Source organism: Miscanthus floridulus, chromosome 5 (assembly GCF_019320115.1).
Source record: "Miscanthus floridulus cultivar M001 chromosome 5, ASM1932011v1, whole genome shotgun sequence".
In the NCBI taxonomy this organism is placed as follows: Eukaryota; Viridiplantae; Streptophyta; class Magnoliopsida; order Poales; family Poaceae; genus Miscanthus; species Miscanthus floridulus.
Window position 1 is genome coordinate 42,785,891 of NC_089584.1, and position 13,924 is coordinate 42,799,814.

At 44.2% G+C, this 13,924-nt stretch overlaps 1 protein-coding gene and 1 pseudogene across 1 annotated transcript; both read right to left on the reverse strand.

The window, feature by feature from the left end:
- Window positions 1-489: 489 nt before the first annotated feature.
- On the reverse strand, window positions 490-2,530 carry LOC136452069 (uncharacterized). Its single transcript, XM_066452711.1, has 8 exons — window positions 2,251-2,530; window positions 2,106-2,139; window positions 1,795-1,992; window positions 1,545-1,634; window positions 1,280-1,345; window positions 1,101-1,192; window positions 964-1,011; window positions 490-866 (listed from the first exon to the last, which is right to left on the reverse strand). The coding sequence occupies exons 1-8, from the start codon at window positions 2,379-2,381 to the stop codon at window positions 749-751; spliced, it is 777 nt and encodes a 258-aa protein (XP_066308808.1). The 5' UTR covers window positions 2,382-2,530; the 3' UTR covers window positions 490-748.
- Window positions 2,531-4,967: 2,437 nt separating this feature from the next.
- LOC136452070 (uncharacterized) lies at window positions 4,968-13,683 on the reverse strand (annotated as a pseudogene).
- Window positions 13,684-13,924: the final 241 nt, after the last annotated feature.

Consider the following 13,924-nt stretch of genomic DNA (forward strand, 5'->3'; position numbering starts at 1 on the left):
CGATTAGAGTAGTTTAGGAATTTTTCAAAAAAAAATCAGGTTATCTTTATTCCTAAAGATAAATCTAAATTTTGAAAGTTTCTAGAGATATTTTCATGATCTATAATTATTTTATTTGAATTTATCATGTTCTAATCTATCTTTAGAACTTTTCTTGGAATTTTTAGAAGGTTAAAAATATTTTTTTGTGGTGTAAAACCTTATTCGTTGTTTACCGAATTCTTTTCATTTAAAAAGATAAAGCCACATTGAAACTATTTCTAACTGGGAAAGTGAGGTAATTTAAATGGTTTTTAGAGTTCAAGGATATAGTTTATCTGATCTTAGCGTTCGAGTAGAAAACCTGACTCAGGCGATACTTCTTCAAGATTGGTATAAAATGGATTTTTCCATAGCGAAATAAGTAGAGTTGAAGAGGCCGGTCTAGGCCCAAGAGCCCAGGAGGCTACAACCTGGGCCTAAAGACCGAAAGGAGATACTAAGGATACATACTCTCATGCTTCCCAATTTCAATCTGAATCTCCATCTTGCATTACATCCTGCGTCTGCAAATAAATCCTTCACAGTCTGCACATTGTGCACTAACACTACCAGAAATGGGAATCCGTGTTGCCGCATCGTGAGGATTCCAATTGTTCAAACATAAAACTAAACTCCTCGATGAATAAAGACATCGTGAGGATTCTACTTGTATGTGGTTGCCCCCAGGTCCAGTTTCTCAGTTCTTCTCGGGTGCATGGTGGATCTGTTAGACCTGTGAGCACCTATTTGCAACCTGCATGTGGATCAAGCAGCTGCTCTTTGCCTTAACAATCAGCCAGTAAACGAGGTAGCATGGGAAATGAAGCGATGCCATGGCCAAATACCTGCATGCAGATTTCTGATTATCGCAAATTCGCAATGAAAACAAACACAAATGTCGAAAATGTGTATTCAGGAAAACTGATTGATGTGGCGCCGTACCACAGTGGTGCCAAGGATGATTCAGGACGGAGGAAAGGGTAAGGCCACCTGCACAAATGCGCATAGATATGTAACTGGTGGTTAGCCTCGATTTGTATAGCAAACAATCAATAGAAGCACTGAGAGTCACATCTCACCATGTCATACCACAGACATGGGCGATCCACTGGATGATCACGTACAGGCACGTCCAGAGAATGAAGTATGCGATTCTGAACCAAGGGAAGGGCTAGAGAAACAGAGAAGTAGAGTCACGACAAATCCACATGGCTTTGCAAACAGTAACGAAAGACTGTTCCATCCCATCTTCACGTACCAAGGTGTTTAGTGCAGTCTCTGTCAGTAGGAACACAAGGTTGAGAGAGTGTATGCAGCCCATCACCTGAAACGATCGACCCAAGGTGTCACATTTACGCAGGTAATTTTGTTGAAGCGGTCGGAATATCAGCAAATGCTTGCAGAGCTGTTACTACTAGTACCAGGAAGAGCAAGTTCAGGAGTAATGTTTTGCAGAGATAAAATCTGTACTTTTTTCATTTAATAGCTACTAATCTCAACGATTAGTGATGAGAACCACTCACTGCATTGAGACTGAAATGTGCTGACAACGTGAATGGTACTATCAGGCCCCAGAAGACCGCATCCGTCAGGACAACCGCGCCGGCACTGACCTGCAACAGGGACGAACGGTCAGATTGCTTAATGACAAACACTTTGTTTCTGTGAAGAAACAGGCACGTATGTTAATGATGTCACACGCTTGGTTCTGCAGCAAACGTGATAGATAGGAGCACCAACTGATATGCCAAGTAGCAGAGCAAGAAGCTGGACCTGGTAGCCAATTTGCATCAGCTGGAGTCCCAGTCGCCCAGCTCCCTCCCAAGCATCACCGCTTGGGTTCGGCTCGTCGCCACCGCCACAGCTGGGGCCGAGCAATCTGTCGTCGTTGCTCTCGGGATCCTCCGCGCGGTCTCGTGACGAGTAGCAGTACATCATCCGGCATCCGTACGCGGAGCACAGCGTGGCAGCCTACACACGTTTCACTCGGAGCATCAATTCAAGGCCGGCCGGCCGGCCGGAAACTTAACACGTGCCGACGTGCATGTGCGTGCTCGTGCTATGAACCCGTTGATGACACGTACCGCGAAGTAGGCGATCTCTAGCAGCAGTGTCCATCTGCAAAACGGCTCATGGGAAGAAGAACGGACGCCAATGCTGTTGTTACTACTGAACTGTACTTGCTATATCTGCAAGGGTCTATTCGAGGTAGAGAACGAGTGCACGCACTCGGTGTAGTACAGCATGATGCTGGGGTCGTAGGTCCGCAAGTCCCACGCCAGCACTGCGGCGAGCACGACGGCGGCCGTGGCTCTGAACGCCAGCAGCCACGACGGGGGCACCCGGCTCCAGCAGCTCATCCAAGGAGGCGAAGCGGCGGCGGAGCCGTCGTCCGCGCGCGGTGGACGACGAAGCTTGTTCACCCGGAGGATCGCGCCCAGGGACGCCGCGGCGGAGAGGCGAAGCTGAGGAAGCACTGCCACTGCGCCATGCTGGGGTTGGGCGGCTGGTCTTTGATGACCGGTACAAGGCAAGCAGACAAGCACAGGTTAAGTAGCAACGAAGGAAGAAAGAGACTGTGTGTGTGAGAGAGAGAGAGAGAGTTGTTTGGACTAGTGGTTCAAATTGGACCGGCAGCTGCCGTACGTGTTACTGCTTCCAGCCAGGTTGGTGACCACAACTTGCTTCGTTCAACCTTCGCTAAACTACGGCTGCCACAAAAAAAATGCGGCACACGAAATCAAAGCCATAGTTTTGACAAAGTTAGCATGAAAATAAGTCTATGACACGTGGAACAGGGTGCCATTAATTTGAGAACGGGAAAAAACAACAAGCCCAAAATGAGAAGTCCCTCGAATCTCTCCTTGGAGTCCTCTCGTTCTTGCGGATGTAGGGATGGGCATTCGATTAAACTAAAACAAATGGGTCAGTTCCTCGGCCTTTTGAAAACTTCAGTACTTGCAATTGTGAACAGATCTGTTCCTGAAAAAACTCAAGACTGAGCACTTCAGTTTCAATCTGTTGGCAAACACAGAGGAAGGAAATGGTCAGGGAAAGGAAAAAAAAAAGAGTAAACCACCGTGCTCGAAAGTTAGCTTTGGAATAATACGGCCCATGAGCCTAATTCAAACACAGACCACCATCAAAAGCCACAGGCCCACGGCATTTAGTAACCAGTCTGAAGATGAGGACAGCCCACTAGTCATCACTACCCACCTTTGTCAAAGGCCAACCAGCTCAGCAAGTTTATATTTCTCCTTTCTTTTCTTCTTTTTTGTCTTTTTTATTTTAATAATCTAACCATTATAAAAACCAAGTTCATACTCTACTCCTTCAGCCCTTCAACCCCCCCCCCCCCCCCCCCCCCAAAAAAAAAATGAAAATCTCACTTCTCGTTAAACAATCTCAAATCTGAGATTCAAACTCCCCTAATAAAACTGTGACATTTGTCATCATCTCCTATAGGTTTACTCCCACCTTCTATTACCAGGCATCATCTCCTAGAAGTCTAGTCTCAAATTATTGGAAGTTATTTTGTGAAACGTTGTTTTGGGATGTGGCCCAGTCGACCAACTGCCAAGAATTGCAATCCTAATTTCGCGTGCTAGCAAGTGCAATTTTTCTACATGTATGGTTGACCAGAAATAACGTTAATCTTTGACATAAAGATGTAATATTGTTATTTACAAGTTATTTTGAGGCTATTTGCTAGACGCACTTCTGGTCTATTCTTTGAAAGGAGGATGAGAAGCCCAAAATAAAAGTGGGCATGTGGGATGACGAAACCGTGGCAATGAGAATATTCGCCAAGCATGGCACTTTACTAGCTACCTCTATCCTCAGAAGAATACTATTCAAATTTCGTCTTTGGCTAAACTATCTAAATTTTGATTGAGTTTATAGAATATCAAAATTTTTGACACCATATCGGTATGTTATGGAAACATACCACGACAAATCTAATGGCATTTAATTTATAACATAAATATTGCTACTTTTTTATATAAATTTGGTCGAACTCAAAATAGTTTGACCCGGTACTATGTTAAAATTGTTTTTTTAGCAAGAAGGAAATAGTTTGTGTTGGGGATTTAACCTCGGACAGCGCAGCCCCGAAGTTGACTAACAAATTTTAACTAATAATTTATCTTTGTCGCAAACTACGTCCTTTGCAAAGGAGTGACTTCACGCTTTCCAATTAACTAGCTAAGACTTTGTCCCACTATAGAAAATTTAAAAGATACTTGTATGAATTGTATTCATTCATGCAAAATTACTCCACACGGGTTCCAAATGGTTTTAAACGATTCGTACTTGCCGAATGATTAACCAGCCTGAGTATTTAGCTCCCCATGCTTAAGATGGTGCAAAAATACGTCAACTCTACTTTCCTCCTCAATTTCCAGGCTCAAGCCACAAGACAATGAACCAAAACTAAAATTAGGAAAATCTAACGCTCCCTGATCAAGATGGCGCAAAAGGAGTCGTGCATACTTAATTTCTTCCCCAGTTCTACTTATACATCCTCAGTTCTCATGTTCAAACCACAAGATAACAAAGTAATGAATCCAGCTAAAACTGGGCAAGAATAATATGGCACATATGGAATTGTGGTGTATTTAAATTCAAATGCTCATTTTCTTGAACAAAGATACCATTCGCATTCAACCATTCAAGGGTTTCATTAAAGCTAATGTTCAAGAGTACACATAGAGTAGAATAATACAGGGTCCCAAGCAAACTTCACAGTGACGATCAAGATAACAGACACAAGAGATGTGATCCCTTGCACAAAATGAAGAACCCCTAAAGGCCAACAAGCTAAGACCATCACTAATCTTACTCATGCTAAAGAGTTGTCCCACCTTCAAAATAAACTATTAACCACAACGATCATCCCTTTAACCTTGACCGACAAGCCTTCAAAATGGAGAACCTTATGTTTATCAGGCATTTGAGGTGCCTGTTCTTGATCCCTCGGCAGAGGCTGCTCCCAATGCTGCAGAAATGCATAGTTTTAAAAATAACATCAGCTGGTCAATTTCCATTGGTGAACATTCTGTTACTAACCAGCCACGAAAGCAACAAGTTGCTGGGTAACCAAATAGACAAATAACCACATAAAACAAAGAGATAAAGATTGCGAACTAATCATCAACGGCTGGATTCATAACTCTTGAGAAACCCCTATCTTTGTAAGTATAAAATCATCATCCATGTATTATATTGTTAAGTTACTTTGACAATAAATCACAGCCAAAGAATGCATAGGTGTTAAGGATATGTAGGAGGTTGATATCTGGATGTGCAGAAGGTTGTGCAGATTATGTCTTTTTGGTTTCTTCCCTGTTGGATACCTTAATGGCCAATCTAAATCATTTTTCAAGACAAATAGAAGACAATGAAAGCTCCTATGCATGTCTAGCCAATTTCATGAATCTGGTTCATGAATCTGGTTCATAAAAATAAGGTTGTTACACAGGACAGTAGAAGCATCACAGCCTTAAATGTAATTGTGATATCCCACTTTCATGAACTCATTTTGCTTGAGCACAAATACCATCATCCAAAACTTCATGACACAAAATGAAATAATAATGCCCAATCTGAATACTAGTCGGTCACAAAATAAGTGACGTTATATATCCATGTTAAAGACAGGCATGATGCATAAGTCTCTTACTCTTCTATTCTAGTTACCTGGAGTGCAGAAGCTCACGCAGGGGAAACTTTCATCGTAGCAACTTTCTTCGCACACCTTTGTGACACGGATGGAATTCAGATCAATAATGAAAATCCCCACACTTGTCGTCACAAAAAAAACATCAGGGCCATGTGCAAAGCCAGTCAGAACCATCGGAACAAGTGTGTCGCCATGAGCAGGAAGCAATGCCGTAAGCTTAATGACTTTGCTTGCCCATCCTGCACCATCGCTCGGGCCAGCCTTCCTCGACCACAGGTACAATCTACCTGAACGTATGTAGGCAAGTCCAAGTCCACCGTCCTCGGTAGCCATGAGCGGAGCGCGTCCCCAAAAGAAGCATTTTTCTGGTAGGACAATCAAAGATAGTTCCCGTTTGGCCAAATCATACTTGAGGACACTATCCATACACCGAAAGTAGAGCGCATTCTCGGCAAGGGCACTTGGCTCCAATCGGATCTCATCACAGAAGTGAGTGTTGGAATGATCTCCCAACCAATAAGCCCAACGGCCTATTGGGCCTTGGTCACGCGCCCTGATCGGGGGCGCCCAACCCTACATGGTTGGTGGGCCCCGTCGCACTGCGCTATATAAAGTGGTGGGGGCCGGCGGCTCATAGTACGAGGTTCACCGTGAGCCACTCCACCCCACCAACAAACCCTAAGTCCGATCTAGTAAGGGTGCGCAGCCAGCGACGAGAAGACGCCACCGTCATCACCGTCGGCCTGACTGCACCGCTACTACGTCGCCGGACTTCACCAACTCTTCTCCGACCATCGCTGCCCGTGCGCAGAACGTCACCGACCAAACGAGATGGCCGGATCCTCCTCGACGGCGCCCTCCGATGGTCTGTACACTCCCATCCACTCTCCTCTCTCTATCACTCTGTAGTACGGTTCATTAGGTTTTCTACTTGTTCATCCCAAATATAAAGAACCACCCGACTAGATTCTACTCTAGATGATCTCTGGAGTTTCTCCGACCATCGCTGCCCGTGCGCAGAACGTCACCGACCGAACGAGATGGTCGGATCCTCCTCGACGGCGCCCTCCAATGGTCTGTACACTCCCATCCACTCTCCTCTCTCTATCACTCTGTAGTACGGTTCATTAGGTTTTTCACTTGTTCATCCCAAATACAAAGAACCACCCGACTAGATTCTACTCTAGATGATCTCTGTAGTATAACAATGGTATCAGACGCCTGTCTAGTTCGTAGATCTGGATCGGGGAAAGAAAAGCAAATCGAACCCTAACCCTAGATCGGGTACGGGAAAAGTGGACACGGTTTCAACAAAGAACCCTAACCCTAGCAGTTCGTCAGCCTAGGGTGTAGATCTAGGGTTTCCGAATAAAAAGCAAAGAAAAACGAATGAAAAGAAAAAGTGGAGTTCGAATTCGATTCGGATCCAATAGAACCAAACCCTAACCCTAAAGATAGGGAGCCTACCTGGGCTTTCCTCACCGCCGGCGGCATCGCCACCGCGTGGAAAGGAGACCGCGGCGTCGCTCCCGAACGGCGCGCGGGACAGAGCAACGAGCCGCACTGCACCTCGCACGTGCGGTCATGGCAACAGGGCACCACCATGCGGCCCCTCGATGGTGGCGTCCTCAGCCTCGGGCGAGCACGCACGCCGGTGAGAGGGCGCGGGGCGGAGCCCCTCTTCTTCTCCCTCGGCCACCGAGGACGGCTGCTGCTGCGGCTGGTTCTCAGAAGTGCGCTGCACGATGAGAGAGAAGGGGAGGGAATGAATGACCTAGGGTTTAGGGAACCCGCGGCCGGATGGGGTTTTGTTTCCCCGCAGCGCGCGCTCGTCCGTCCGATCTGGATGGACGGCGCTGATAGAGGCGGGGCGGTGCCACGGCTAGCTGGGCCTCTTTCCCGGCCCAGGCCCAGGTTACGGCCTGGGCACGGGGAGAAGTGGCGCGCGAGCTGGGCCATGCTCCTTGCTGGGCTGCGCTGGGCTACGTTGCCGAGGCCTTCGGGCCGAAATGCATGTGCACAGTAAAAATTTTATTTAGTTTTTTCCTTTTCCAGAAACTGATTTGATTCATATTTGATGAATTTGAATTGAATTTGATGATAATTTCTATACAAAATTTATCCAATAATATTTTTTTGTTCAGTAAATAGTAAAGTTGCTTCTGGAAAATATTATCATGAAAATTTTATTCAAAGTTTCCGCTGCGTATTTAAAGTTGTTGTTTTCATTATTAAATTCGAACCAACAGGAGAATTTAATTTTGAAAAATAGACATGTTATCATATTATTATAATATTATTATTATTCTGACCAACGTTGATTAATGGCAATATTATGATGTTATTATGGTTTTTTGTCATACATTAATTCTATTTTTGCCCAACGGTGATGTAGAATTAATGTACAAGAATAAATTGTATGTTTTAATTTTGACCATAGTTGAAACTAAAGCATGCAATTGTTGTTATTATATTATGTTATCATTTTAAAGAGAAATTGTGTTTTCAGGAGGATACTCCTTGATGGCTTATATCAAAGATATCCCAACTCTCAAAGGGGATAACTACATTGAATGAAAGAAAAAGATCGACTTGGCCTTCATTTTGGCTGAGGTTGACTGGGTAGTCACCACATCGTGTCCCAAAAAACCTGAGGCACCGGTGAGGAAGACTGATGAGACTAATGCTGCATGGTAGAACAGAGAGAGGGACTTTGCTCCCGTAAAGATGTCTTTTGACCTCGAACATAGAAAGTGGGTCACAGCCAATAAGAAATGTTTGGCTGTGATAAAGAATACAATTGAGCCTGCAATAGTGGGCTTAATTCCAGACTGTGACACGGTCACAGAGTACCTAGAAAGAATAAAGAGTCAGTTCACTGGCTCTTCAAAGACATGCAACCCAGCTGATCAAGCAGCTGGTGACAGAAAGGTACTCTGGTGGCAGCAGTGGCATTAGAGAGCACATACTGAGAATGAGCAATTTGACATCTAAGCTCAAACCAATGGATTTGGCACTCAAGGATGAGTTTCTTATTTATTTGATTTTTGCTTCTTTGCCTAAAGAATTTGACACTTTTGTTGTTAATTACAACATACAGCCTAAGAAATGAGATCTAGAAAAGCTCATAGCCATGTGTGTGTAGGAGGAGGAAAGAATAAAAGTTTCACAGGGTGGTACTATCAACTACCTAAAAGATAATAAGAAAAAGAACTATAATAATAGCTCTTCCTCCAAGTCACCTAGAAAGGATCCCATGCAACAGTCTCAGAACAAGCAATTCCCAGTGGATAAAGATCAATGTCTCCACTGCAAGAAGATGGGACATTACAAGAAAGATTATCCTGATTTCCTAAAGTTGGTTATGAAAAAGAAAGGTGAGAACATTATTATGTTTGTAAATGAATCCTTGTATGTCAAGTTTTCAAAATCTACTTGGTGGATTGATTCAGGTGCAACTATTTATGTTACTAATTCTTTACAGGGATTCCATTCGATGAGAACTTTGCAAAGAAGCGAAAGTTTCATTAAAGTCGCAAATGGAGTACAAGCAGATGTTGAGGCCGTTGGTGATCTTCTGCTGGAGCTTGCTGATGACTTCATACTTTTTCTTAGAGATGTTCTTTATGTACCTTCTTTGCAAAGAAACTTGATTAGTGTTTCAAAGTTGGACCATGATGGTTATGATTGCCATTTTGAAAATGGCAAATGTCAGATATTGTTTAATAATAGATGTATTGGTCTTGCCTTCTGACAAGACGAGCTTTATTTGTTATCACTTCGTGAAAATGTGAATTCTGTATGTGATGTGAATGAGAATGTATCCTCATCGAACAATGCAAACAGAAAACGAAAGAGAACTCCTAATGTGTCGTCGAAATTATGGCACTGTCGTTTAGGCCATATTTCGAGGGGGAGAATAAAGAAACTAGTTAAGAATGAAATTCTTCCTCCACTAGAGTTCTCTGACTTAGAGCAATGTATAGAATATATTAAAGGAAAGTATGTAAAGAAAATTAAAAAGGATGCCAAACGAAGCACGGGAATTTTAGAGATAATTCACACAGACATATGTGGTCCTTTTCCTGTGAAAAGTGTGGATGGTTATGATTCATTCATAACATTCATAGACGATTACTCTCGTTTTAGCTACATTTATCCAATTAAAGAAAGAACAGAAGCGTTGGATAAATTCAAAATATTTAAGGCAGAAGTTGAAAATCAGCATGATTTAAAGATTAAGATAGTCAGGTCTGACCGTGGGGGGGAGTACTATGGTCAGCATACCCCATATGGACAAGTTCCTGAACCTTTTACAAGGTTCTTATAGGAGAATGGTATAGTCACCCAGTATTCAACACCGGGCGAACCTCAGCAGAATGGAGTAGCTGAAAGGCGTAACCGTACCCTGATGGATATGGTGCGTAGTATGATTAGTTACTCCACCTTACTGTTGAGCCTATGGATGGAGGCATTAAAAACCGCCATTCATATTCTCAATAGAGTACCAAGTAAGTCGGTGCCCAAAACACCATATAAATTGTGGACAGGAAGAGTACCCTCACTAAAACACTTATGAGTGTGGGAGAGTCCTGCTGAGGCTAAAGTATTTAACCCAAACATTGGGAAGTTAGATCCCAAAAATAGTAAGTTGTCATTTCATTGGCTACCCAGAAAAGTCAAAAGGTTTTCATTTCTACTGTCCAGATAGACATACAAAGTTTGTGGAAATGAGACACGCTATCTTCCTAGAGGATAAAATGATGAGGGGGAGCATGGTAGCTCAAGAAATTGATCTTGAGGAGAAACGGGTGTATGCACCCACTTCGATGGTTCAGGAGCTATTTTTCAAGCTACCTGCTGTTGCTACACCTACAACGCAAGATGTTGTGGTGCCAGCACCTGCTGTTATTCCTCCTATGGCAACAACGAATGAGGATGAGGAACCCATGGTTCAGAATCCTACAGAACCTATTGCCACACATGAGGGGAGCAACAACAGCCTCAAATAGAAAATGTGCCAAATGTGGAGGCCCTTAGAAGGTCTCAAAGAGTTAGAAGATTAGCTATTTTTGATGATTATGAAATCTATAATACTAAAGAGTTTCATATGGAGGGTGATCCCACCTCATATGAAGAAGCCATGAGAAGCGAACACTCATCAAAGTGGTTGAAAGCTATGAAAGATGAAATGGAATCTATGAGTTCAAATGGTGTTTGGGATTTAGAACAAATTCCTAAATGAGCCAAAACAGTAGGCTGCAAATGGGTCTACAAAACAAAATATGACTCTAGAGGAAATATAGAAAGTTTAAAGCGCGACTTGTGGTGAAAGGTTTTACACAAAGAGAGGGGATTGATTACAATGAGACCTTTTCTCTAGTCTCATGTAAAGATTCCTTCAGAATCATAATGGCATTAGTGGCACATTACGATCTAGAATTACATTAGATGGATGTAAAGACGGTATTTCTTAATGGAGACTTAGAGGAAAATGTCTACATGGCACAACCAAAAGGTTTTGTCATGGAAGGAAAAGAATGAATGGGATGCCGCCTAAAGAAATCCATTTATGGATTGAAGCAAGCTTCAAGACAGTGGAACTTGAAGTTTGACAGAACAATAAAGAATTTTGGGTTTAAAGAGAATGTTGAGGACAATTGCATTTATGCAAAGTTTAAGAATGGGAGATTTATTTTCCTCGTTCTGTATGTGGATGACATTCTACTTGCTAGTAGTGATGTGAGTCTGCTGCAGGAGACAAAGAAGTTTTTGTCCTCAAAGTTTGATATGAAAGATCTTGGTGAAGCTTCATTCATTCTAGGGATCGAGATTCACCGAGATAGAAGTAAAGGGGTATTAGGACTATCACAAAAGGCATACATTGAAAAGATTTTAAAGAAATTTAGTATGCACAAATGTAGTCCCTCACCTGCTCCTATAGTCAAGGATGATAGATATGGGGATTTTCAATGCCCTAGGAACCAGTACGAGCTCGATCAAATGAAAGCGGTTCCATATGCTTTAGCTGTCGAAAGCTTATAGTATGCTCAAGTATGTACGCGTCGTGACTTAGCTTTTGTTATCGGGTTACTTGGCAGATTTCAGAGTAATCCAGGAATGGAACACTGAAAATTGGTAAAGAAAGTCTTGCGATATTTGCAAGGTACAAAAGGCCTCATGTTGATGTATAGAAGATCAGAATCTCTCCAATTGGTGGGGTACTCAGATTCTGATTATGCGGGAGATGATAGAAAATCCACGTCTGGATATGTATTCACTCTCGCAGGGGGAGCTATTTAATGGAAAAGCTCAAAACAAACCGTCACTACATCGTCCACAATGTATGCCGAGTTTGTAGCATATTATAAGGCAATGGGGCAGGTGAACTGGCTAAAGAAGTTCATATCTAGTTTGAAAGTGGTTGACGACATCAATAGACCACTGAAGTTATACTACGATAATAATCCATCAATACAGTATGCTCACAACAATAGGTCAAGTGGTGCTGCCAAACACATTGACATAAAGTATTATGTCATGAAGGATAGAGTCCGGGATCAAATGATAAGTCTTGAGCATATAAGTACCGAAAAGATGCCCACGGATACGCTCACAAAAGGCTTACCACCCAACATGTTCAGAGAACATATAGCCGGCATGGGTTTAAGGGAAAACCTATGATTCCTGGACTATAAAGGGCCCAAAAGTTAAAGTATCTATTTCAGATCAGAGACGTGCATTGTAGCTGTTAAATCTATCGGTGATTGACCGTGATGATGAAACATGCTCTATGCATCATCTGTGAAGAAATGAGTAAGGAGAAAATGATTGAAGTTTAAAGTTTAAAGATAAAAGTAATAGTGTGAGATCAAGGAGGAGAATGTTGGAATGATCTCCCAACCAATAAGCCCAACGGCCTATTGGGCCTTGGTCACGCGCCCTAATCGGGGGCGCCCAACCCTACATGGTTGGTGGGCCCCCATCGCACTGCGCTATATAAAGTGATAGGGGCCGGTGGCTCAAAGTACGAGGTTCACTGTGAGCCACTCTGCCCCACCAACAAACCCTAAGTCCGATCTAATAAGGGTGCATAGCCAGCGATGGGAAGACGCCACCGTCATCACCGTCGGCCTGACTACACCGCTACTGCATCGCCGAACTTCACCAACTCTTCTCCGACCATCGCTGCCCGTGTGCAGAACGTCACCGACCGAACGAGATGGCTAGATCCTCCTCGACGGTGCCCTCCGATGGTCTATACACTCCCATCCAGTCTCCTCTCTTTATCACTCTATAGTACGGTTCATTAGGTTTTCTACTTGTTCATCCCAAATACAAAGAACCACACGACTAGATTCTACTCTAGATGATCTCTGGAGTATAACAGTGAGGAGCAGAGATATGCCAGCTCCACGAATTAGACTCCGATGAGTAGACATGGGCACACACCGCGGATGTTTCCACGCCATTGCCGCTGCCCACAAAGACAACCAGGAAGGGTCTGTGGTGGCAATCGAGGTGTTCACAGCCTTTGGTGGCTGCGGAGCAGAGCTCGGTGGCATTCTAGGACCAAGGGTAGACAGGCCCCAGCAGAAGCATGGGCAGTTTCCTCTGTTCGCCCATGATTGGGTCCCAGACATGGAAGGCATCCTCCCAGGGCTTCTGATCCGAAGGGCCCTAGCTCTGGAGGAGGATGCGGCCATGGCGCGCATCGATCGCGCGGCTGTTGACGCGATCGGCAGGGGGCGCGCGGAAGGAGGAGGTGGACACGATCACACGAAGGTCGATGCTCACCCATGATTGCGGAGGAAGCCAAGCATCGGGGGTGTGCGGTGGAACTCACGGAATCGGCGGTGGAATCTAGGGTCAGAGACCATGCGGCGCCAGCGCTTGCAGACAAGCACGGCGCAGAGGAGGCGCGTGGGGTCGTCCGGTGGAATGCAGAGGAGGATCTCCTCCACGTGCTCATCCATCATGTTGCACGCCACGGATCAGAGCTAGGGTTTGGTCGGCGGAGCTGCACACGGTGGATTGGGCATTTGGGCTCAATGAGAGTGGAGTGGAGGGGAGTGTGATCTGACTAGAGGATGAAGAGGTGCTTCACTGGCTGTCGCCCATGGAGATTGGAAGCTCTATGGGGGCCTTGATTGACCTCTTGGTAGCGAGCAGCGATGGAGGAGCGGTCATGACTCACGAGCAGAGAGGGCGGAGAGGGAG

Coding starts and splice junctions, on each gene's coding strand:
- LOC136452069 (XM_066452711.1), bottom strand. CDS start 2,381: ATGAGCTGCTGGAGCCGGGTGCCCCCGTCGTGGCTGCTGGCGTTCAGA. Junction 1,346..1,544: donor CACATTTCAGTCTCAATGCA/GTGAGTGGTTCT, acceptor CGATCGTTTCAG/GTGATGGGCTGCATACACTC. Junction 1,012..1,100: donor CATGTCTGTGGTATGACATG/GTGAGATGTGAC, acceptor GCATTTGTGCAG/GTGGCCTTACCCTTTCCTCC.